Source organism: Haliotis rubra, unplaced genomic scaffold (assembly GCF_003918875.1).
Source record: "Haliotis rubra isolate DU_JTF1 unplaced genomic scaffold, ASM391887v1 Scf183, whole genome shotgun sequence".
In the NCBI taxonomy this organism is placed as follows: domain Eukaryota; kingdom Metazoa; phylum Mollusca; class Gastropoda; order Lepetellida; family Haliotidae; genus Haliotis; species Haliotis rubra.
Window position 1 is genome coordinate 1,521,029 of NW_025765814.1, and position 20,734 is coordinate 1,541,762.

At 44.4% G+C, this 20,734-nt stretch overlaps 3 protein-coding genes across 4 annotated transcripts; all 3 read right to left on the minus strand.

The window, feature by feature from the left end:
- Positions 1-2,617: 2,617 nt before the first annotated feature.
- LOC124273679 lies at positions 2,618-4,314 on the minus strand. Its single transcript, XM_046708953.1, has one exon. The coding sequence runs from the start codon at positions 4,312-4,314 to the stop codon at positions 2,890-2,892; it is 1,425 nt and encodes a 474-aa protein (XP_046564909.1). The 3' UTR covers positions 2,618-2,889.
- A 1,778-nt stretch (positions 4,315-6,092) lies between these two features.
- On the minus strand, positions 6,093-12,742 carry LOC124273714 (galactose mutarotase-like). Of its 2 annotated transcripts, none has more exons than XM_046709013.1 (8): positions 12,640-12,742; positions 10,908-11,038; positions 10,611-10,762; positions 9,885-10,094; positions 9,328-9,409; positions 8,937-9,081; positions 8,489-8,660; positions 6,093-6,353 (listed from the first exon to the last, which is right to left on the minus strand). In XM_046709013.1, the coding sequence occupies exons 1-8, from the start codon at positions 12,738-12,740 to the stop codon at positions 6,336-6,338; spliced, it is 1,011 nt and encodes a 336-aa protein (XP_046564969.1). In that variant the 5' UTR covers positions 12,741-12,742; the 3' UTR covers positions 6,093-6,335. The 2 variants fall into 2 exon arrangements, with proteins under 2 accessions (XP_046564969.1, XP_046564968.1); XM_046709012.1 differs by having other exon boundaries at positions 6,093-6,646.
- Positions 12,743-13,752: 1,010 nt separating this feature from the next.
- LOC124273719 (galactose mutarotase-like) lies at positions 13,753-20,210 on the minus strand. The gene is made up of 8 exons (XM_046709021.1): positions 20,100-20,210; positions 17,944-18,074; positions 17,623-17,774; positions 17,072-17,281; positions 16,516-16,597; positions 16,263-16,407; positions 15,451-15,622; positions 13,753-14,288 (listed from the first exon to the last, which is right to left on the minus strand). Exons 1-8 carry the CDS (start codon positions 20,153-20,155, stop codon positions 14,208-14,210), a joined length of 1,029 nt encoding a protein of 342 aa, XP_046564977.1. The 5' UTR covers positions 20,156-20,210; the 3' UTR covers positions 13,753-14,207.
- Positions 20,211-20,734: the final 524 nt, after the last annotated feature.

Consider the following 20,734-nt stretch of genomic DNA (forward strand, 5'->3'; position numbering starts at 1 on the left):
ATGTCTATACAACCAAGTGCATACTTATAGATAACGGAGACGTTGAGCGCGATGGTGACGACGTAGCATGACTCTTAGTCCAATCTCTTTCAACCTGTTCCGTACAGTTTGACTGGATATCATCCGAAGTCCAGGCACCCTGGCTGCTGTGCTCTCACCCATGGTAGTACGGTCATGCAAATGTAGTACCCGGATGTACCGATCTTGGGCTGCAGTGGTGATTCGAGGTCTGCCTGTACGGGGACGGTCATTTGTTATACCTGTTTGGTTGTAACGCGCTGCAAGCCGTGATATCGTGCTCAGACTAACATTCAGACGCCTGGCAACAGAAGAATGCCAATTTCCGAAAGTAATCTGGATTTTTATTGCCAGACAGTGCATGCTCTTTGCTGCACAATTTCAACTGGAAGGTGATTTCTGTTGCGTTGTGGCGATGCCATTTTAATCCTTGTAAGAAATCTCATCAAAATCAACATTTTCAGATAAAATCGATTTTTTACTTGTGCAATTGTGTAAAATCATGTTTTCAACACTTTTGTTAAATATTTTGACGATTGTTTGAACACAATAGGTAAGAAATAGATTTTAAAAAATACAAATCACCTATGCGTTTCTTTTTTGGGATAGCATAGTTTATGTCATCAGTTTTAAAGTAACAGATAGAAATGAAGGTATTTTTTTATATATACTTATTTAGGCATTAAAAAGGTGGTGGGGTAGCCTAGTGTTTAAAGCGTTCGGTCTTTACGCCGAAGACCCGGGTTCGATTCCCCCACATGGTACACTGTGTGGAGCCCATTTTCTTTATCCCGCCTTTTCTGGAATATAGCTAAAAGCGGCGTAAAACTAAATCTACTCACTCATTATTGAAATATGAGATATAACAGTAATAATAACTGGACCTATTGACTGCAGTATCAATATAACAATGTTAATTTAGTTCATGAAGATATAGTGATAACAAGTCAGGTCTTTGAAGCCTTATTGTTACATTTAACAATGCTACACGACACATTTCAGAAGAACTGGTGTAGATGTTCCAATGCTAAGCTGATGCTATAGATGCTTTAGGTGGGACTCAGATCAGTGAATAACTAATAAAAAATAAAATAAAAAATGGCCGGTGTCTTACTTAAGTAATGGTTGTCATTTTATTTTTTTATTTAAATGGAAGCAAAAGACGACCATTTGTGCCTTACTTTAACACAGACTTTCAACAGTTTTACACTAAGGCGGGTTTGTATAGTATTCCCAGACATTATTGAGAATATTTATTTAATACATGTATATAAACTATAGAAGTTTTACTTAATTGAATATGTTGAAATATGATTCTCTTACAGTCTAAGTGTCTTTTCAGTACTTTGTGAGACCTCCTTGCCATGCGATACACGACTGAATGCACCTAGGTACACTACCGATCAAAGTTTGTAGAAAATCTAAGTCCTGTTTTGGTTTATTCTGTCCTTCATTAGTCCCCACACATTCTCAATAGGGTTTAGATCCCGGCTGTAGCTGGGTCAGTCTTAAACGTGAACATTTTCGTCCGACAACCACTGTTTTGTGTAGCCCGCAGTGTGTTTTGGGTCGTTATCATGCTGAAAAATCCAATTATCTTCATACAGTTCAGTACTGGAGTGAGTCTAGTTTTACGCCGCACTCAGCAATATTCCAGCTATGTGGCGGCGGTCTGTAAATAATCGAGTCTGGACCAGACATTCTGACATTCAAGGGCAAGTCCATTCAACCTCTCCCGCCCTACACATTTCTCAAGACCGCCTCCGTGGTGTAGTGGTTAGAGCGTCCGCCCGGAGAGCGGAAGGTCGCGGGTTCGATCCCCGACCGCGTCATACCAAAAGACGTTAAAATATGGTACTTGTTGGTCTCTGCCTGGCGCTCGGCATTAATGGGTACAACAAGGACTGGTCGGCTCGGAGTCAGTATAATGTGTCTGAGTGGGGTATTCATGCTTCACTGCGGCATGGTATCTCAGTGGGCTAGCACTATAAAACCAGCTTAAGTCTGGGCTAGTACAAGCAGCCGCACGTACACATACACACGCATGCACGTCGTCATATGAGCGAAATATTCTCAAGCACGACGTTAAACCCAATTTCACCTCACCTCACCTCACACATTTCTCAATACACTTAAGATCAGTGTCTGTGGATATTTCCAGTGAACTGGGTACAGATCCTAGCACATATCTGACCGCTTACACGACCGGCACTAATCACAGGGCTATTGCAGATCAGGCTAGTGGTCCATGTGATGGCGTTAGCCAGTTGAAAGCCAAATGCTTATGCGACCATATTAATACGACAAAGTGTCCACGGGGGGATTTCATTCTTGTTTGGAATGCTATTCATCAAATGGGACTGTAAAATGGGGAATAGGTGATTAGGAATTAGGAATTTAGGATTTCGGATCGGGGATTTGGGATGGTCAAGAATAATACTAATAAGAGAAAATAACCCGACAACTATTTTTCATATCGTCCATTCCATACACCATGGTGACGTCATTGATATGCCTGATATACTGTACACATTAATCACAGGTATATTGTCGTGAATGGTAGTGAACGTTTATTGCATAAAGCGTGAAATGTTAAACGAAGAAAGACACTAAACTCTGTGCAACAAAACTGGCAATGATTCCGACTGTCCAAACTGCATTTATAGCCCCCGACAATTGGTCACTTTTGAGCACCATGCATCCGATTGTCTCAAACCACATGTTGATATCATGTGGTCAAAAAGAGTAGTCATTATGTCAGTGTGTCAAACCCTGTTAAAAATTCTCGGAGAACTCCTAACATTGCAAGCCAACAGCAGAATGAAACCATCCCTTTAACACTGGCGCATCACACTCTTTATATGACGTCAATCAACCTAGGGTTACGCACGCTCCCGTTCCTGACAAGACTCTCGCGAGACCGTTCCTTTTAACGGCAGCAAACGTCATTCTTTGCCTCCATCTGAACAGTTGACGTTCTCGCTCCTTGTCCTCTTCCTTGGAGCGCCTCACCAGCTGCACGGCGTCACGTGCTGTAACGGCACGTGGGGTCCCGCTCTCTGATTGGTCAGATACCCAGGTATCATCGTCTTTGGCACTGGTGTCAATGTACATGTCCCTCGGGGTACTATCATAACTCTTTCGGGTTCTGTTCATGATGACATCACGAGGTGTGGCTAATGCATTAAGAAAGGACTCCTTAAACCTCCTGTTGTCTTTACCATCCTGGGACATGGTACATGCGGATGAATTCCGCCTTTTTCGTGCCTCTACCTTGACGAGCTTGACGCCATCGTGCCCAGGTACAACGTCCTTGTCGTCTGCTAGATCAGCATCCACAGCAGACTTTCCCGCCTCACCATATATGCCGCCGTTCCGGTCCTGCGCACTTGTCACTTCCACCTTGCACAGTCTCGCTCGTCTGTCTTCTGCTTTACGCATGATTTCACTTACAGTTATTCGTTTGGAAGGAAGACCCATCAGCGACTTCTGAATTGCAACCAAATTATTAATCTTCAGATCGGACGAGAGTGTCGGGGACTTGAAGGACGTCTTCTGTCTCACGAGCGCTATTTTCTCTTTGTAATCTGCAGGTCGACTGGTATCTCCCTTCGTCGCAGAAGCAGCCCCTGAGTTGGCCATCGCAGCGTGCTTCAGAACAAACTTGCCGTCTTTATTTTGCAGCTTGATGTTAACCTCTCCAGCAAGAAGTTTGGAGAATGCTATCGCATGCATTCGGAGCTTACGCTCTCGTGTGTGCTGAGTTTTCTGATCCATGACACCATCGAAAGGGTCCGACGCCACAGAGTGGTGGACGGAGGAACGTCGGCGTGGGTAGGATAACCGTCTCTTCATGTTGACCTCTTTGGAGTAGTCTGCTACAGTGGACGGCCTGTTGGGAGGGTGAGGTACAATGACTGGTTGTCTTTTGGCGCACATTCCAGCAGTCTGGGGTCTGTAACTTGTCACGAAGCCTCCTTTTCTTGACCCCAAGCGAGAAAAGATGGCACTTATTGTGTCACCCATGAGGCTCTCTTGATCAACATCTCGTCCAATATGACTTCCAGTATTTTTCTGACTCTGTAACTGTTTCAGCTGCTGTTTAATGGAATCCTCCTCTTGGAAATAGTCGCCCATCGTTACAATGAATTCTTTGTAAATCCTTCCACATTCAGTCTTATACTGTCTCTGACTGGCGGCAGACGACACTAGGCCGCCGTCGGGAACAGTTATGTCGAGTCCGAAGTCCCGAGCCACGTACGACGTCTCAAATGTTGGCAATTTGACCTCCGCCATTATGGTGGCACAGACACAACCAGCCACCGTGTAATATCAAAATATTGTTCAGTTTCCAAGTGATCAGGTATCAACAGAGTGCATTTTTACAATTAGGTTACCTCTTCTTTCAAGCAGGATCAAGTGTCATGAATCCAAAGCGGACAATAATTACCACTCTGTATCCTCCAGATTCCACACTTCACCAGATTGCTTCCTAAACGACTCGCACCATCTTTGTAACGTAACACCAAGGTTGTTTCCATGGGATAAGAACAACGTTGAAACTGCCACCCACTCCCACAGCAATCAGTATTTCTGGATTGAGCGATTTTTCCAACTGCACTCAACTTTTTCACAACGCTCTTTTTCACAACAACTCCAGCTGCGCACCTGTTCCTAGTCAGCAAGCGTCTGACCATGATCCACAACGGTCCACCAGGTCCATATCATATCCTACTATTGTCCCTATGAGCGGATTATCAGCTGAAACGCGATTACAGCCAAAAAGGAGTCGCTAATCCAATGGCGAGATTTCCCTGTTACTTCAGATCGGTACAATATATCCGAGATTCACTTGACCGTTCGTTATTGCAGCACAGTAGACGTCACCCAAAGGTTTCTAAGTCGTGTTTGTGAGGTTTGTTAGATAACTATTAACGAGTCAGGGTCAGCTTGACCACAGTCCGAAAACAAAGATTAAGAGCCACATCATATCCGATTCCAAAAACATGTTGATGTTTGTGTTGGTGAACTATGGCCATGCACAACATGTAGGGGAAAATCCATGTGTCAGTACCATTGGCTTCTTCAGTCTAATTATGAAATATAAAGGTTTTTTAATAAATAAGTAAACTGGCAAGTGACTGAGAGTTTAACGCCACTTCGAGTAGTATTTCAGTTCTACTAGGCTTGTCTATTAATGTGGGGGAAATCCGAAACGGTGCAGGTCTAACATATCTACCACCTTGGCAAATGAGTGAGTTGTTCCGTTTAACGCGGCTTGGAACAGTATCAAGCGTTCCTATTTATTTCTTTGAGTGGCATATTTAGAAGTTGGTCTGTATCGAAACGTCGCATCACCCGAATAAAGAAGTTGTTCATCCGTGAGGTTCGTTTGTATTAATGTGGAAGGAATTCCGAAGCGATGAAGGGAATCGATCCACAAAGCGTTCGTAACGTTACGACCTGTCGTAACTCTATAGGTTATCATAGGCTTACGAATGTCGTAGCACTACGAACGTTTTCTGGACCTGCAGGGCCTAGATTTTCGAAGCTCTGTTAGCGCAAAGATAGTCGTAACTGACATACATTAACATTAACTTACGACTATCTTAGCGCTAAGAGAGTCTTCGAAAATCTAGGCCCAGGGCCCCGTTCCACAAAGTGATCGTAGCGCTAAGATGATCGTAACTCGTAAACTCGTAAACGATAGCTTTGAGGAATTGGGCCCTGGGCCTAGATTTTCGAAGCTCTCTTAGCGCTAAGATAGTCGTAAGTTAATGTTAATGTATGGCACTTACGACTATCTTAGCGCTATGAGAGCTTCGAAAATCAAGGCCCTGGTCATATGTGTTTACCACATGTATGGGGTTTAGTCCGGTGTATAAGGTGTCAAAACAAACTGTGCTTGTTGTAATGTGGTTGTTGACTTACTCGCAAAAACTGGAGTCATTAAAGTTTTTCAGAGACCCATTCTTTCACCACCATTTTGTCATGGTCGGCAAATGATTCGACAGATTATTCTCTGGCGTTGACGCCTGACATATATACTTCAAGCCTGTGTGTAAAATAGGTACTATTAACAAAAGGTTTTTATTTGAAAGAATTAAATAACAAACAGTTAACGAAAATACTATGTTCTTACGTGAGTAACTATCAGATGAATAGCTTCAGTCGGACTTCAGAGTGTTTCTCTAATCAAGTGTAACGGTCGCTTGACTCCTAAGTCGGTATAACTCCTAATCTTTAACACTGACTTCCGACATCCGTGGCGTTAAAATCGCTTTGTGGAACCAGGAGGTCACATGGATCAGATTACATCATAACCAGACATTTTTCTACAACAGAAAAATACAGTCCTAAATACCCAGAAAATATGAAAAATGCTCAATGCCGGGAGCTTCCTTACGTGCACAATTCTAAAGACACCACTTAAAATAGCTCTTCAATGAACAGGAAGGGATGGATGTGCGTGTCTGTTGTGTGGGGGTTAGGGGTCGGGTTAGAGAACTGATCGAAATACGACAAGGAAGATCGAAGTTTCCGTTCCTCAGCAGCTCACACCAAACGTATACGATGTCGTCTGCCGGTATGTCTCCCCCGGACGTAGAACGGTGTTGGGAAAACTTGGCTGAAACAGATGGAGACGTGGTGGAGCTGCTGTATGTTGTGTTAATATAGAGTAACAACTTCTCTGTGACCGTTGTTGGTAGGCTGTCAGTTAACGGTAACCAAGTTAGAGTTAACTTATTCACCTCGCCTTGATCATTGTTCAACAGACTGATTGAAACCGTCACTCACTCATTCACCTTAAAACTTGCCCCTTAAACAGTGCTCCTTTTGTTGTCAGTGTAGTGCTGACAAACCATTTAAATACTCTGGGGGGAGTGCTGACCCTTCTGATTGATGCTGTCAGGGTAGTGCTGACCCACATGATTGATGCTGTCAGTGTAGTGCTGACCCACCTGATTGATGCTGTCAGGGTAGTGCTGACCCACCTGATTGATGCTGTCAGGGTAGTGCTGACTGTCCAGTGTAGTGCACCTGATTGATGCTGTCAGGGTAGTGCTGACCCACCTGATTGATGCTGTCAGGGTAGTGCTGACCCACCTGATTGATGCTGTCAGGGTAGTGCTGACCCACCTGATTGATGCTGTCAGTGTAGTGCTGACCCACCTGATTGATGCTGTCAGGGTAGTGCTGACCCACCTGATTGATGCTGTCAGGGGGTAGTGCTGACCCACCTGATTGATGCTGTCAGGATAGTGCTGACCCACCTGATTGATGCCCACCTGATGTCAGGGTAGTGCTGACCCACCTGATTGATGCTGTCAGGGTAGTGCTGACCCACCTGATTGATGCTGTCAGGGTAGTGCTGACCCACCTGATTGATGCTTGTCAGGGTAGTGCTGGACCCACCTGATTGATGCTGTCAGGATAGTGCTGACCCACCTGATTGATGCTGTCCAGGATAGTGCTGACCCACCTGACTGATGCTGTCAGGTAGTGCTGACCCACCTGATTGATGCTGTCAGGGTGTGCTGACCCACCTGATTGATGCTGTCAGGGTAGTGCTGACCCACCTGATTGATGCTGTCAGGGTAGTGCTGACCCACCTGATTGATGCTGTCAGGGTAGTGCTGACCCACCTGATTGATGCTGTCAGGGTAGTGCTGACCCACCTGATTGATGCTGTCAGGGTAGTGCTGACCCACCTGATTGATGCTGTCAGGGTAGTGCTGACCCACCTGATTGATGCTGTCAGGGTAGTGCTGACCCACCTGATTGATGCTGTCAGAGTAGTGCTGACCCACCTGATTGATGCTGTCAGGGTAGTGCTGACCCACCTGATTGATGCTGTCAGGGTAGTGCTGACCCACCTGATTGATGCTGTCAGGTAGTGCTGACCCACCTGATTGATGCTGTCAGGGTAGTGCTGACCCACCTGATTGATGCTGTCAGGGTAGTGCTGACCCACCTGATTGATGCTGTCAGGGTAGTGCTGACCCACCTGATTGATGCTGTCAGGGTAGTGCTGACCCACCTGATTGATGCTGTCAGGGTAGTGCTGACCCACCTGATTGATGCTGTCAGGGTAGTGCTGACCCACCTGATTGATGCTGTCAGGGTAGTGCTGACCCACCTGATTGATGCTGTCAGGGTAGTGCTGACCCACCTGATTGATGCTGTCAGGGTAGTGCTGACCCACCTGATTGATGCTGTCAGGGTAGTGCTGACCCACCTGATTGATGCTGTCAGGGTAGTGCTGACCCACCTGATTGATGCTGTCAGGGTAGTGCTGACTCACCTGATTGATGCTGTCAGGGTAGTGCTGACCCACCTGATTGATGCTGTCAGGGTAGTGCTGACCCACCTGATTGATGCTGTCAGGGTAGTGCTGACCCACCTGATTGATGCTGTCAGGGTAGTACTGACCCACCTGATTGATGCTGTCAGGGTAGTGCTGACCCACCTGATTGATGCTGTCAGGGTAGTGCTGAGCCTCCAGACAGAATCCTCCATACTGGGAGTAGTTGGCACCTCCCTTTCCTGCCATGTCCTGCAGATAGAAGCTGGTGTAGAACTGCACCCCTGGCTCTGTGGTGTGGCACTCCATCCACCTCCCACTCGGCGGGTGCTCCACTCTGTTGGCACAACGCATCATGTATGTTGGCATAGGACCTTAAGAAAACTCTTAAGTGCATTTCAGATGACACACGTCGTGTTATTCTGACTTGTTATACTCAAACGCTGGCCAGTTTTACTTGAGAGGCCATAAATGCTTTTGCAAGATGACGCCCATGAAAGAAATGCTTCATAGCGACGGAAAGTTTATCATATCCTAGTGAAACTGACACTGTTGTTATCCCGTGACCGGATTTACCCGCTGGAAAGATTTGTATCATTTTCACACTTCCCACCTTGCTGCTAGACGCCTTTCTCCAGACAGGGACAGATTGAAGTTGTGGTCGAACCCCTTCCCACCGGGCACCTGCCCAAGCCGGTCTCCAAGACGTACGGGGGACCTCAGGTCCCATTCCGTTCCCCCCACTTTCCGGATCTCACCTGGAACAGACAAAACGCCCAATGACGTCATCACCATGGGATTCATGGTTGCAGTCGGTGCCTGTCACGTATGGTCATCGTAGGATGAGACTATATGGAACTGATTGGTTTGATCATTGTTCAAAATATCAATGACGTAATTGTCCAGATGTGATTTAGTTACAGGCTCGCTGCGTGCGACGTTAAACAACAACTGACAGTCGTCATGGTGATGTCAGTATGTACCACAGGCAGCACGAACCTTACCTGTTGGAATCGCGTAGTCATCCACAGGTAAGAAAGATTCTGCATTGAGTTGAACAACATGGTCATGAACCTTCCCAGAGCCCTGAGAACATAAATATGCAACATGACTGTCACACATCCCCTTTGGAGAAAGGGTGTAATGTATGATTGAAGGGGGGGATCTGAAAATAATCCATACAGTGTAAGCATGTGTTACTGTGCTGACCTTGTATGTGTTCAGATGAAACTACCATGTGTATATTGCGGTCATTTAACTTAGGATAATAAATATACAGGACTCTATTTTTTTGTTACATTAGCACTATAGATATTGATATTGTGTCGTATTGTGTTATTTGTATTGTGTCTTTCTAAACTTGTGAAGTAAACATGCATGCTTCCATGGGGCTTGTGTTCAGATATAGTCTGACACTTTGACCGCGCTGCTAACATCCTTGACCACGGGATTGTTTCTTATCTTTAGACTCGATAAATAATACAACACGCCAATCTCCAGAATCCTCAGATATTTTCCCCATCTCAAGTTTCCCCAGTTCGAAGTTTCCATGGCAACTCACATGGCCTCCAAGGTTAAAGTAACCGTGGCTGCTGAAGTTGACAGGTGTTGCCTTGGTCGATGTTGCCGTGTAGTCAATGATCAGCTCATTCTCATCAGTCAGTTCGTATGTGACTGTCAGAGTTACCTCCCCTGGGTAGTTCTCCTCACCGTCAGGACTGATGTATTTAAGGCTCAGTCTGTTTCCTTCAACCTTGGCCTCCCAGAATCTCTAGAACAGAGATGAGATTAGGGATAAGATGAGTGAGTGAGTTTAGTTTTACACCGCACTCAGCAATATTCCATCAATATGGCGGCGGGATAAGATGAATACTGGGCGTACGAATTACCTGACGTTTAAAGTCAGCTCAGTTATCAGACTGTTTGAGGAAACTTAAGTGACTCAGATTGTTTGTCAGTCATATTTAACTCTGCAAAATAGTTCATGCTATTTGATAGCGTTCTGTAAACAGTCGTGAGTTAGTGAGTTTAGTTTTACGCCGCACTCAGCAATATTCCAGCTATATGGCGGCGGTCTGTACTATAATCGAGTCTGGACCAGACAAGCGAGTGACCAACAGCATGGGCATCGATCTACAATTGATATAAGATGACATGTGCCAATTAAGTCAGCGAGCCTGACCACCAGATCCCGTTGTCGCCTCTTACGACAAGCATGGGTTGCTTGGACCAATAGTTTTTGGACATGGTCCGTCATAGTTGGCATCATAATCCAGACAGCACCGACCTTCCCGAATCCTCTTGTTCCTCCATGCAGACTGTTGGGTCCATCGTTGACAACCAGAGAGTAGGAAGTGCCATCGAGACTGAACTGTCCACCAGCGATCCTGTTAGCCACCCGACCGATCAGAGCACCAACGTACCCGCTCTTAGCATAGCCTCACATCATGAAAAAATATACAATAGATAAAATATGTTTTGTATACAGCTTCACCCTATGTGTGAGGGGCATTTTGTTTAATATGGATTGGATTCTCAGCCATTAACTGAAGCAAAAGTCTTGATATATACATGTCTTGCCCACCTTCCATGTCATCAAAGCCGAGGCTTATGTCCTCCATCTTGCCGTCCCTGTCGGGGACGATGATGTCAGTGATGATGCCGCCATAGTCCAGGACTCTCACGATGGCGTTGTTCTTGTTCTTGAAGGTGTATCTGCAATAAAGAAACATGTCATGATTTTGTTGTTCTTGGTCTGGAAGGTTTATCTGAAACGAGGAAAACACATTCTTGGTCTGTGACGTGTATCTGAAACTTTGGCACGTGTACAATCTCCATGGTAACATGCATGATCCGGCAGGCCAAGCGCTAGGATACCAGTTGCAACCGTTTACATTTACGTTACCAATTTACAAAATCACAACTTTCAGTGTGCCAGGAGATGCATCGCGTTTGGATATATCCTGTGAATATCAAAATAATTGACAACAAAATGTGTTTAACACTTGTACATTTTCCTTTAGGGCATTACATATTGTAACAAAATGGAAGCACAAACACGTCCAATATTATCTAGCAAAGCTGTGGCCCCTTGCCTAATGCAAGTAGGATGTGGTGGTAAGGGTTCGCTTCAATTCCCAAATGAGTACATTTTGTGAATATCTCAGATTGGAAGATTAATTTATACCGAGACAATCACTTCAACATTAAAAACATATATGTATAATAATGTTGCCTGTATATGTCGATATTTAACATGTAATTTGTCTCGTTCCAGAGAATGCATATGCAGAACCTGACCAATAGGTAAGGAATATCAAGGTAGAATGGTTTAGACACGCTGTAAAGTGTCATTCAGTTGATATATCATTCAAGCGATGGGGCTATATCGGATCATGTGTTATTGGCACTCTCTATATAAGAGAAATAAAAGAATTAAACGCCATTTCCATGATCATAAGGCATGTCTTTTCACAGCTGTGTAGACTATATGATTCTGACTATATCATGAGCATGTGTTTATGAGTGAGTGAGTGAGTTTTTGGTTTTACGCCGCTTTTAGCAATATTCCAGAAATATCACGGCGGGGGACACCAGAAATGGGCTTTACACATTGTACCCATGTGGGGAATCGAACCCGGGTCTTCGGCGTGACGAGCCGACGCTTTAACCACTAGGCTACCCCACCGCCCCGCATGTGTCTATGAATTGCTATAAAAAATTGAAGGTGACTGTCCTGTCAAAAAACACGCTAATGATGATCATTTGGTAACAGTGAGTGACTCGGCCGACATTTGCCGACGGCAGCCACCGATGTTCAGTCTAACACAGACATGCTCGACAATTTCCGAGTCATCGGTATAAAGCTGGGTCCCGATCCACAAAGCGTTCGTAGCGCTACGACATTCGTAAGCCTATGATAAACTATAGAGTTACGACAGTTCGTAACGTTACGAACGCTTTGTGGATCGGGCCCCTGGACTAGTTCTGATTGCGGCACAAAACAACAGTCAGTTATTTTACACGACAATACAGGTAACTCGATACAAGTTTGACTGTCGTAGGGATCTGTTCTACAAATAGATGCTACAATGACTGTTGTAAGGCTAGGTTTATGCAAAGCTATTACAGTCGTCTTAAAAACTGGTTTCACTGGGATATAGTATGTACCAAGCTCTATTTTGGTTTCTCTGTGCGATAACAAAGTCCTTGACCCTGTTCAACAGCCTAGAGCTCCAGGATTTGACTTCAAAGTAAGATCGCTACATACAAACACCCTCTGAACCTCTGAACAAATCAATCCCTTCTCATGTCACCTTGTAACTTCCTCCCCTTCTGTAGTTTTACCAAATACATCCTTGGAGATCGGCATGGTTGTGTCGAGAGACAGACAGTTGATACACGCCTTATCAGTCATGAATAGCGTGCGGCAGTTATCTTCCCTTGTGACCGTAGGGTTCATCTCAAAACATTTCTATCATATTTTATGATAGACTCTTTGTTTACTGCCGAATAACTAACATACTCCTACTCGAGAAATGTTGACAGTTATACAGCCGTGAAGATCCAGGTTAGAATTGATCTTCAGTAACCCATTCATGTCGTTAACGGCGACTAACAGGGATCGGGTGGTCAGGTGACTTGGTTGACACATGTCGTCGTATCCCAATTGCGTAGATCGATGCTCATGCTGTTGATCACTTGGTTGTCTGGTCTAGGTTCGATTTTTTTACAGACCGACGCCATGTAGCTGGAATATTGCTGAGTGCGGGGTTAAACAAACAAAACATATCCGATACAGAAATACAGTATAATCATGTCTCACAGGTGAATGTTTATTTTATTATTATTATCATTCTTGCATGTCACAACACAGGACCCTTGAGTGAGTGAACACTCAATACATCCACAGAATGTCTGAGCATATTTGACGATTGAGCACCTTTTCAGAAGTCACTGGTAACCTGTCTGAAAAATTACTCTCGTATAACAAAGTTCTCTTTGGCCGTCTGCAATGTTTATCAAACGAGATGCACGAACTTCCATTGTCAGACTGTGAGAAAAGCCATCTGTAGTCTTACTGTTCTGAACATATCTGACAACATAAAAAAATTACGAACCACGTGTAGACAGACTGAAACGTTCATGTTTGTTTACATCTTGTTTCAAGGTCATGATCACTGTCAAGAGTAAAGATCGAGTCTCTCTTATTACAACTTACCATACATCGGTAAAGTAAGAGTGAGTGAGTTTTTTTACACTCCTTTAAGCAATATTCCTGCAATATCATCGCCAGAAATTGGTTCATACATGGTACCTGGTAAAACAAGAACAGGAACACACTTCCGGACACATACACACGTTGTTACATTCCGCCGACATGCCGATACGGTAACATATTAGTTAAAAAAACAAAACAAACACCAAGACAATCCAAAATAACTGTAATTGTAATGCTTTGGTCGGATCTACAAAGTCTTAACTATCATAAAAGCCAGTTGACGATGTCATTAAAGATATACAAGATGTTTTTAAAATTTTTAAAATTCATTGCATGTAAATATAACAATTGTTCTTCTTTTCTGAAGTGGTTTCCACTGTGTAACTTTTGAAGGATGTGCCGATTAGTTGACATATTGACGAGTGAGGTGCGTCTATATATGTGAAGTATTCGTAAAAGCTATACCTTTGTCCATTGCCCCAGCCGATAGAAAGAATTCATGCTGCTTGAATTAGGACATATAACAGTTGAATCAGGTTCCAGAGGTCAAGAAGACCAAATAACAACCAAATATTGAATTATCATAGACCCAGGTATTCAGTATCAGTGTGGTAGGAGCATCGTTGATCGCAATACGACAAGGAAGGTCGAAGTTCACGTTTCTCAGGTGCTGACTCCAAACGTATACGATGTCGTCTGCCGGTATATCTCCCCGGGACGTAGTACGGTGTTGGGGAAACTTGGCTGAAACATGTAGAGTAAAATCTTAAAAAGCGGGCAGCTGTGGAATACATATGAACAAGAGCCAAGATAAGTATTGATGAAAAACATCCTTTTGGAAATGGTTTGTTTGTACAACACCATTACGTGTTTTCTTTACGTGTTTTTCATTTACGTGTTTTTCTTTATTGTTTTTTTTCTGTATGACCTGAAGTCAGACGAGGCTATATTTTAAATCTGCTTTTGTTTTCATCATTAAGAATCAGTTGGACAACGATGTCGGAGAACAGTTTGGAGACAGAGGAATCTTTGTGCATTAAGATTTTTTGTTTTACTTTTGTATACAAGTGATTTGTGCATATTTGCCGCATTACAAAGAAAGATAGAAGCTTTTATTAATTTTTGCCTTAAAAGTCATAGATTAGACTGATATTTTAGTTTTCAGAAACGGTAGAAAACTGAGAAAAAATAAGAACTTGAAGCTTGGTGACGTGTCTTGTTAAGTGTCCTCATATTCTAGTTATCTCGGTATATTGATTTCCAATAGATTCTGTTGTCTCAAAGCTAATAAGGCTACCATACCAGCCACCATAATATTACTCCTATAGTCTTGTTTAGAATATTTGATTTTCAGTGCTGACCCACCTGATTGACGCTGTCAGGGTAGTGCTGACCCACCTGATTGATGCTGTCAGGATAGTGCTGACCCACCTGATTGATGCTGTCAGGGTAGTGCTGACCCACCTGATTGACGCTGTCAGGGTAGTGCTGACCCACCTGATTGACACTGTCGAGGGTAGTGGTCAGGGTAGTGCTGACCCACCTGATTGATGCTGTCAGGGTAGTGCTGACCCACCTGATTGATGCTGTCAGGGTAGTGCTGACCCACCTGATTGATGCTGTCAGGATAGTGCTGACCCACCTGATTGATGCTGTCACGGTAGTGTCGACCCAACTGATTGACGCTGTCAGGGTAGTGCTGACTCACCTGATTGATGCTGTCAGGGTAGTGCTGACCCACCTGATTGATGCTGTCAGAGTAGTGCTGACCCACCTGATTGATGCTGTCAGGGTAGTGCTGACCCACCTGATTGATGGTGTCACGGTAGTGTCGACCCAACTGATTGACGTTGTCAGGGTAGTGCTGACTCACCTGATTGATGCTGTCAGGGTAGTGCTGACCCACCTGATTGATGCTGTCAGGGTAGTGCTGAGCCTCCAGACAGAATCCTCCAAACTGGGAGTAGTTGGCACCACCTTTCCCTGTCAGGTCTTTAATGAAGAACCCGGTGTAGAACTGCACCCCTGGCTCGGTGGTGTGGCACTCCATCCACCTCCCACTCGGCGGGTGCTCCACTCTGCAATCAGTTTATGTAGCAAAATACAAGTCTCGTTTTAACAACTACAGCAGACCTGTCATACGGAACACCAATCTTTTCGAATAAACCAATTCGTTCGAGACAAACAGAGTGCGGGTATTAAGTCTTAAACGAAGACATCACAGTATTCGTCTCCGGAAATATCAGAATATATTTCTAACAAAACCATGAGATACAAGCCTCTGCTTGGATGTCTGGTTTCTCCGATTCTTTGAAAGGTAGATTAGGAAGGGTGGCTTCTCTGCCGTACAAATACGGACAGGCAAACGGTTTATCATTATTGTTGGGGGTGATGAATGGTTGTTACGACAGCAGTTGAAGAAGCCTGACAAGCTTATCTATTTACGCATCACTATATCATAGTTGATACCATCACCATATTGAAACATCCCGTTAACCTACGTAAACTACGTTCATACCGAACACGCTTGTAACGAACCGACGGATATAACGAACTGTTTCTTTCGCTACGGCCACTAGCTTCATATTTTACTCGAAGCGGTTGTACCGAACTGCTGTTATAATGAACTAAAATTATTGGTCCCTTTAAGTTCGTTTTCACCGTATGTTACCGTATTAATCCATTGTGAAATATTGGCATCATGTCCAACGTCCCAACCTTGCTGCTAAGCGCCTTTCTCCAGACACAGACAGATTGAAGTTGTGGTCGAACCCCTTCCCACCGGGCACCTGCCTAAGCCGGTCCCCAAGACGTACAGGGGACCTCAGGTCCCATTCCGTTCCCTCCACTTTCCGGATCTCACCTGGAACAGTCCAGACACTTCAGTATGATGAGGTAATAACAGGTAGAATTTCAAAAAATTGCCTGTATATCTTCACCACACGTCGTTAACCAGTAGTTACTGATTTACCTGTGGGAATCGCGTTGTCATCCACAGGTAGGAAAGACTCTGAATTGAGTTGTACAACGTGATCATCAACCTTCCCTGAGCCCTGGCAAAAGACAACAAACAACATGATTTAATCGCGTCACGAACAGCTTGAGTGCATGTTAGTGTGATAGTTGATTTAAAACCTAATGTTTGATGACATTCTAGAAGTAAGTGAGATTATTGCATACAGCGAGGTTTCGGTGTAGATTGTTACACCGTTTTCAAGCTTAAAACCGGTGTAAGACTCCCTTGACCCCATCGGTTCCTGTAGTTATTCATTGGTGCATGGTCATTACATAGTCAAATACCGTTGTGCCGAAGTTGTGTCGAGACCTATATGTAATTACTTCGAGTTATCCGAAGTTCGACACAAACGCAAAATAATGACTAAGGAAGGAATAAGCAGTGACCACGCAGGCTTTTGCCTCGAGATTACCGTAAATTCGACACAACGGTGTTTGTACCAATCAATTCACAAACATATCATTTTGACATCTGGCTTGTCCTGAAAGTTTAATGAAACGTGGCAACTCACATGGCCTCCCAGGTTGAAGTAAGCATGATTGGTGAAGTTGACAGGTGTTGCCTTGGTCGATGTTGCCGTGTAGTCAATGATCAGCTCATTCTCATCAGTCAGTTCGTATGTGACTGTCAGAGTTACCTCCCCTGGGTAGTTCTCCTCACCGTCAGGACTGGTGTATTTAAGGCTCAGTCTGTTTCCGTCAACCTTGGCCTCCCAGAATCTCTAGACATGTTGCAATATCGAATTAAATATATAGGACACGGCATAAGTCTTTGCATAAAACCACACTCTTCAGAACTGATTTCAAAGATTATGGCAGGGAAGCTTTTTCTGTCGTTTTGTGGGGACAATCTATAGTGATATTTATCATATTTGTTGAACACCTGACATTTTCCTCTACCTGTAATTAAGAAACATGACGAGTGTTTTCCCACAGCTTCGACACAATCAACAGACCCAGACGTATTTCCTTCATCACAATACCAATTGAGAGATGGCTTTGACAAGGGATGCTATCAGGTGCATCGTTGTGAAGCCAAACACAGTTGGAGACTTAAACCCACCTTGTCAAATCCTCTCTTTCCTCCATGCAAACTGTTGGGTCCGTTGTTGACAAACAGGGAGTAGGAAGTGCCATCAAGACTGAACTGTCCACCAGCGATCCTGTTAGCCACCCGACCGATCAGAGCACCCATGAATCTGCCCCCGGCATAGCCTTGTGACGTGGAGGAAATTATGAACAGAAGATGATCTCAAATCATTACAGGTCGTCGGTGGTTGTTTTCATTGTCTATAAGTATATTGTACAAGGGAAAATATACTGTCACTGTAATTGTTTGAGAATAAAGTTATCGAGAATCACGTATGTTGCTATTCGTCCTCACCTTCCATGTCATCAAAGCCGAGGTTGACGTCCTCCATCTTGCCGTCCCTGTCGGGGACGATGATGTCAGTGATGATGCCGCCATAGTCCAGGACTCTCACGGTGACGTTGTTTTTGTTCTGGAAGGTGTATCTGCAATAAGGAAACGTGCTACTATGATGTTGTTCTTGGTCTGGAAGGTTTATTTGAAACGAGGAAAACACCTTACGGTGACGCTGTCCTTGGTCAGTGTCGTGTTCTTAAATAGTGGAACTTTGGCTATAAAAGGCCAGAACACGTATTCAAACTGCATGATCTGACAGAACAAACGCAATAATGTCAACTGTACACGTCTAAGACGGTACAGCTTTGCTAGTTACAGAAGCACATGTCATGAAAGTTGGCTAGTGTCGCATGTTCCTGGTGTTTGCTGTGCAGTTGCACATTCCGGTAGTCTGTGCAATCTGCTGGGTAGTGCGGCATTTGTCACTGCGCACCAAGAACACCCATTAGGTTAGATTGGTATACTATGGAAAACTGATAGCAACAACATTGTGTAACTGGGTAATATTGTCAGTTCATCTAAATTATTTAAATAACCGAACCTGGTCGACACACTCGTGGGTGATATCATGAGGAACATTATTCATTCGAGTGGGCTCGAACGGGTTCTGGGATCTATTGACCTTAGTATGCTTACAGGGCTGACCAGAAGGAATACTGATGTTAGTGAGTTTAGTTTTACGCCGCACTCAGCAATATTCCAGCTATATGGCGGCGGTCTGTAAATAATCGAGTCTGGACCAGACAATCCAGTGATCAACAGCATGAGCATCGATCGCATCGCAATTGGGAACCGATGGCATGTGTCAACCAAGTCAGCGAGCCTGACCACCGTTAGTCGCCTCTTACGACAAGTATGGGTTACTGAAGGCCAATATTCTAACGCGGACCTTCACGGGTCAATCCTGATGTTAATGAGTGTGAGTGAGTTCAGTTTTTACGCCGCTTTTACCATTATTTCAGCAATATCACGGTGGGGGTCACCAAAAATGGGCTTTACACATTGTACCCATGAGGGGAACCGATCCCGAATTTTCGACGTGACGAGCGAACGCTTTAACCACTAGAATACCTCAACGCTCGACAAATGTTGAAGGGCCATCAAGCATTACGGCTGCAGGAGAACGTTAGGCCTGGATTGCAACAGCTGGTAACATATATATCTTCTCCAAATCACATATCGCCTAGAGTATCAGGTGTTATGTTGGCTAGAAAGTAGGCAGATATGCATGCATTGTTACCGATCTTTTCCTGTCCTTGGTAAGCACGTAGGATGCACTCACATGTCTATATAGGTGATGACGATGAGTGAGTGAGTGTATGGTTTTACGCCGCATTTAGCAATATTCCAGCAATATCACGGCTAGGGACACCAGAAATGACGTAATTCTTGTTCTGGAAGGTGGGGAATCGAACCCGGGTCTTCAGTATGAGCAGCGAACGCTTTAACCCCTAGGCTACCCCACCGCCCTGATGACGATGAGTGAGTGAGCGAGTTGGGTTTTACGCCGCTTTTAGCAATATTCCAGCAATATCACGGCGGGGGACACCAGGAATGGGCTTCACACGTTGTGCCCAGGTGGGGAATCAAACCCGGGTCTTCAGTATGAGCAGCGAACGCTTTAACCCCTAGGCTACCCCACCGCCCTGATGACGATGACCATGTACATGCTAAACAACTTCAGTAAACTACTTTTATTACGAACACTATTACGAACTAACGGATGTAACGAACTATTTTAGAAACCACCACTGGCTGTATATTTTGGTCAAAATGAATGTAACGAAATACAGCTACAACGAGCTAAAAGTAGTGGTCCCCTTGAGTTTTCTATAACCCTAGCTTCATGTTCATTCTGTATAAACGGCTGTGTTGGCTCAAGCTCATTCATATGCAGGGCTAGTGGTCAGTTCACTATCTGTCGTATTAGGGTCGTATACAGAGGAGCCTGTACAAATTATAACGTGACAATAGCGTCCCAGATTCTCGGTGAGCATCAGCAGAGATAACACCCTCTCTGACCCCATTAAATAACTCAAGTATATAACTGCTCACAGTAAGATGGCCATCAGTGACCATGTTGTTACATATGGTCAACATTAACACCATCTCACCTTGTGACTTCCTTGCCATCTGCTGTTTTACCAAATGAATCCGTCGAGATCGGCATGGCTGGTTGTGACAGACACCGACTGTGATACACGGTGATACAAATCAGAGGAGGTCGGGACAGTTATCTTCTCTTGTGACAGCGGGGCTCGTCTCAAAACATTTGTCGCATTTTATTACTTTAAATGACTGACTGACTGACACGGTTTGGTTTTACGCCGCTTTTAGCAATATTCCAGCAACATCACGGCGGGGGACACCAGAAATGGGCTTCACACATTGTGCCCATGTGGGGATTCGAACCGGGTCTTCGGCGTGACGAGCCAACGCTTTAACCATTAGGCTACCCCACCGCCCCTACTTTAAATGAACAATCAGTACTCGCGTTTCACAGTGAGCTTAATGGCGTGCACACAGTGAAATGGTGTTTTAAAACATTTCCCTGCGTGTAAAACAACTACTTGTATTTTATCCTGTATTGCACGTGTGTGTACGCGTCTTGCGTGTTTACAGGTTCAGTGAGCGAGTGTTTGTACATCAACACTCTCTGGAGCAGGCACATCAGAATATAATTGCTGAGTGTACAGGCTAGCTTGTTATTATACGCTGCAGTGGGTCCGACAATTTAGTGATTGACATA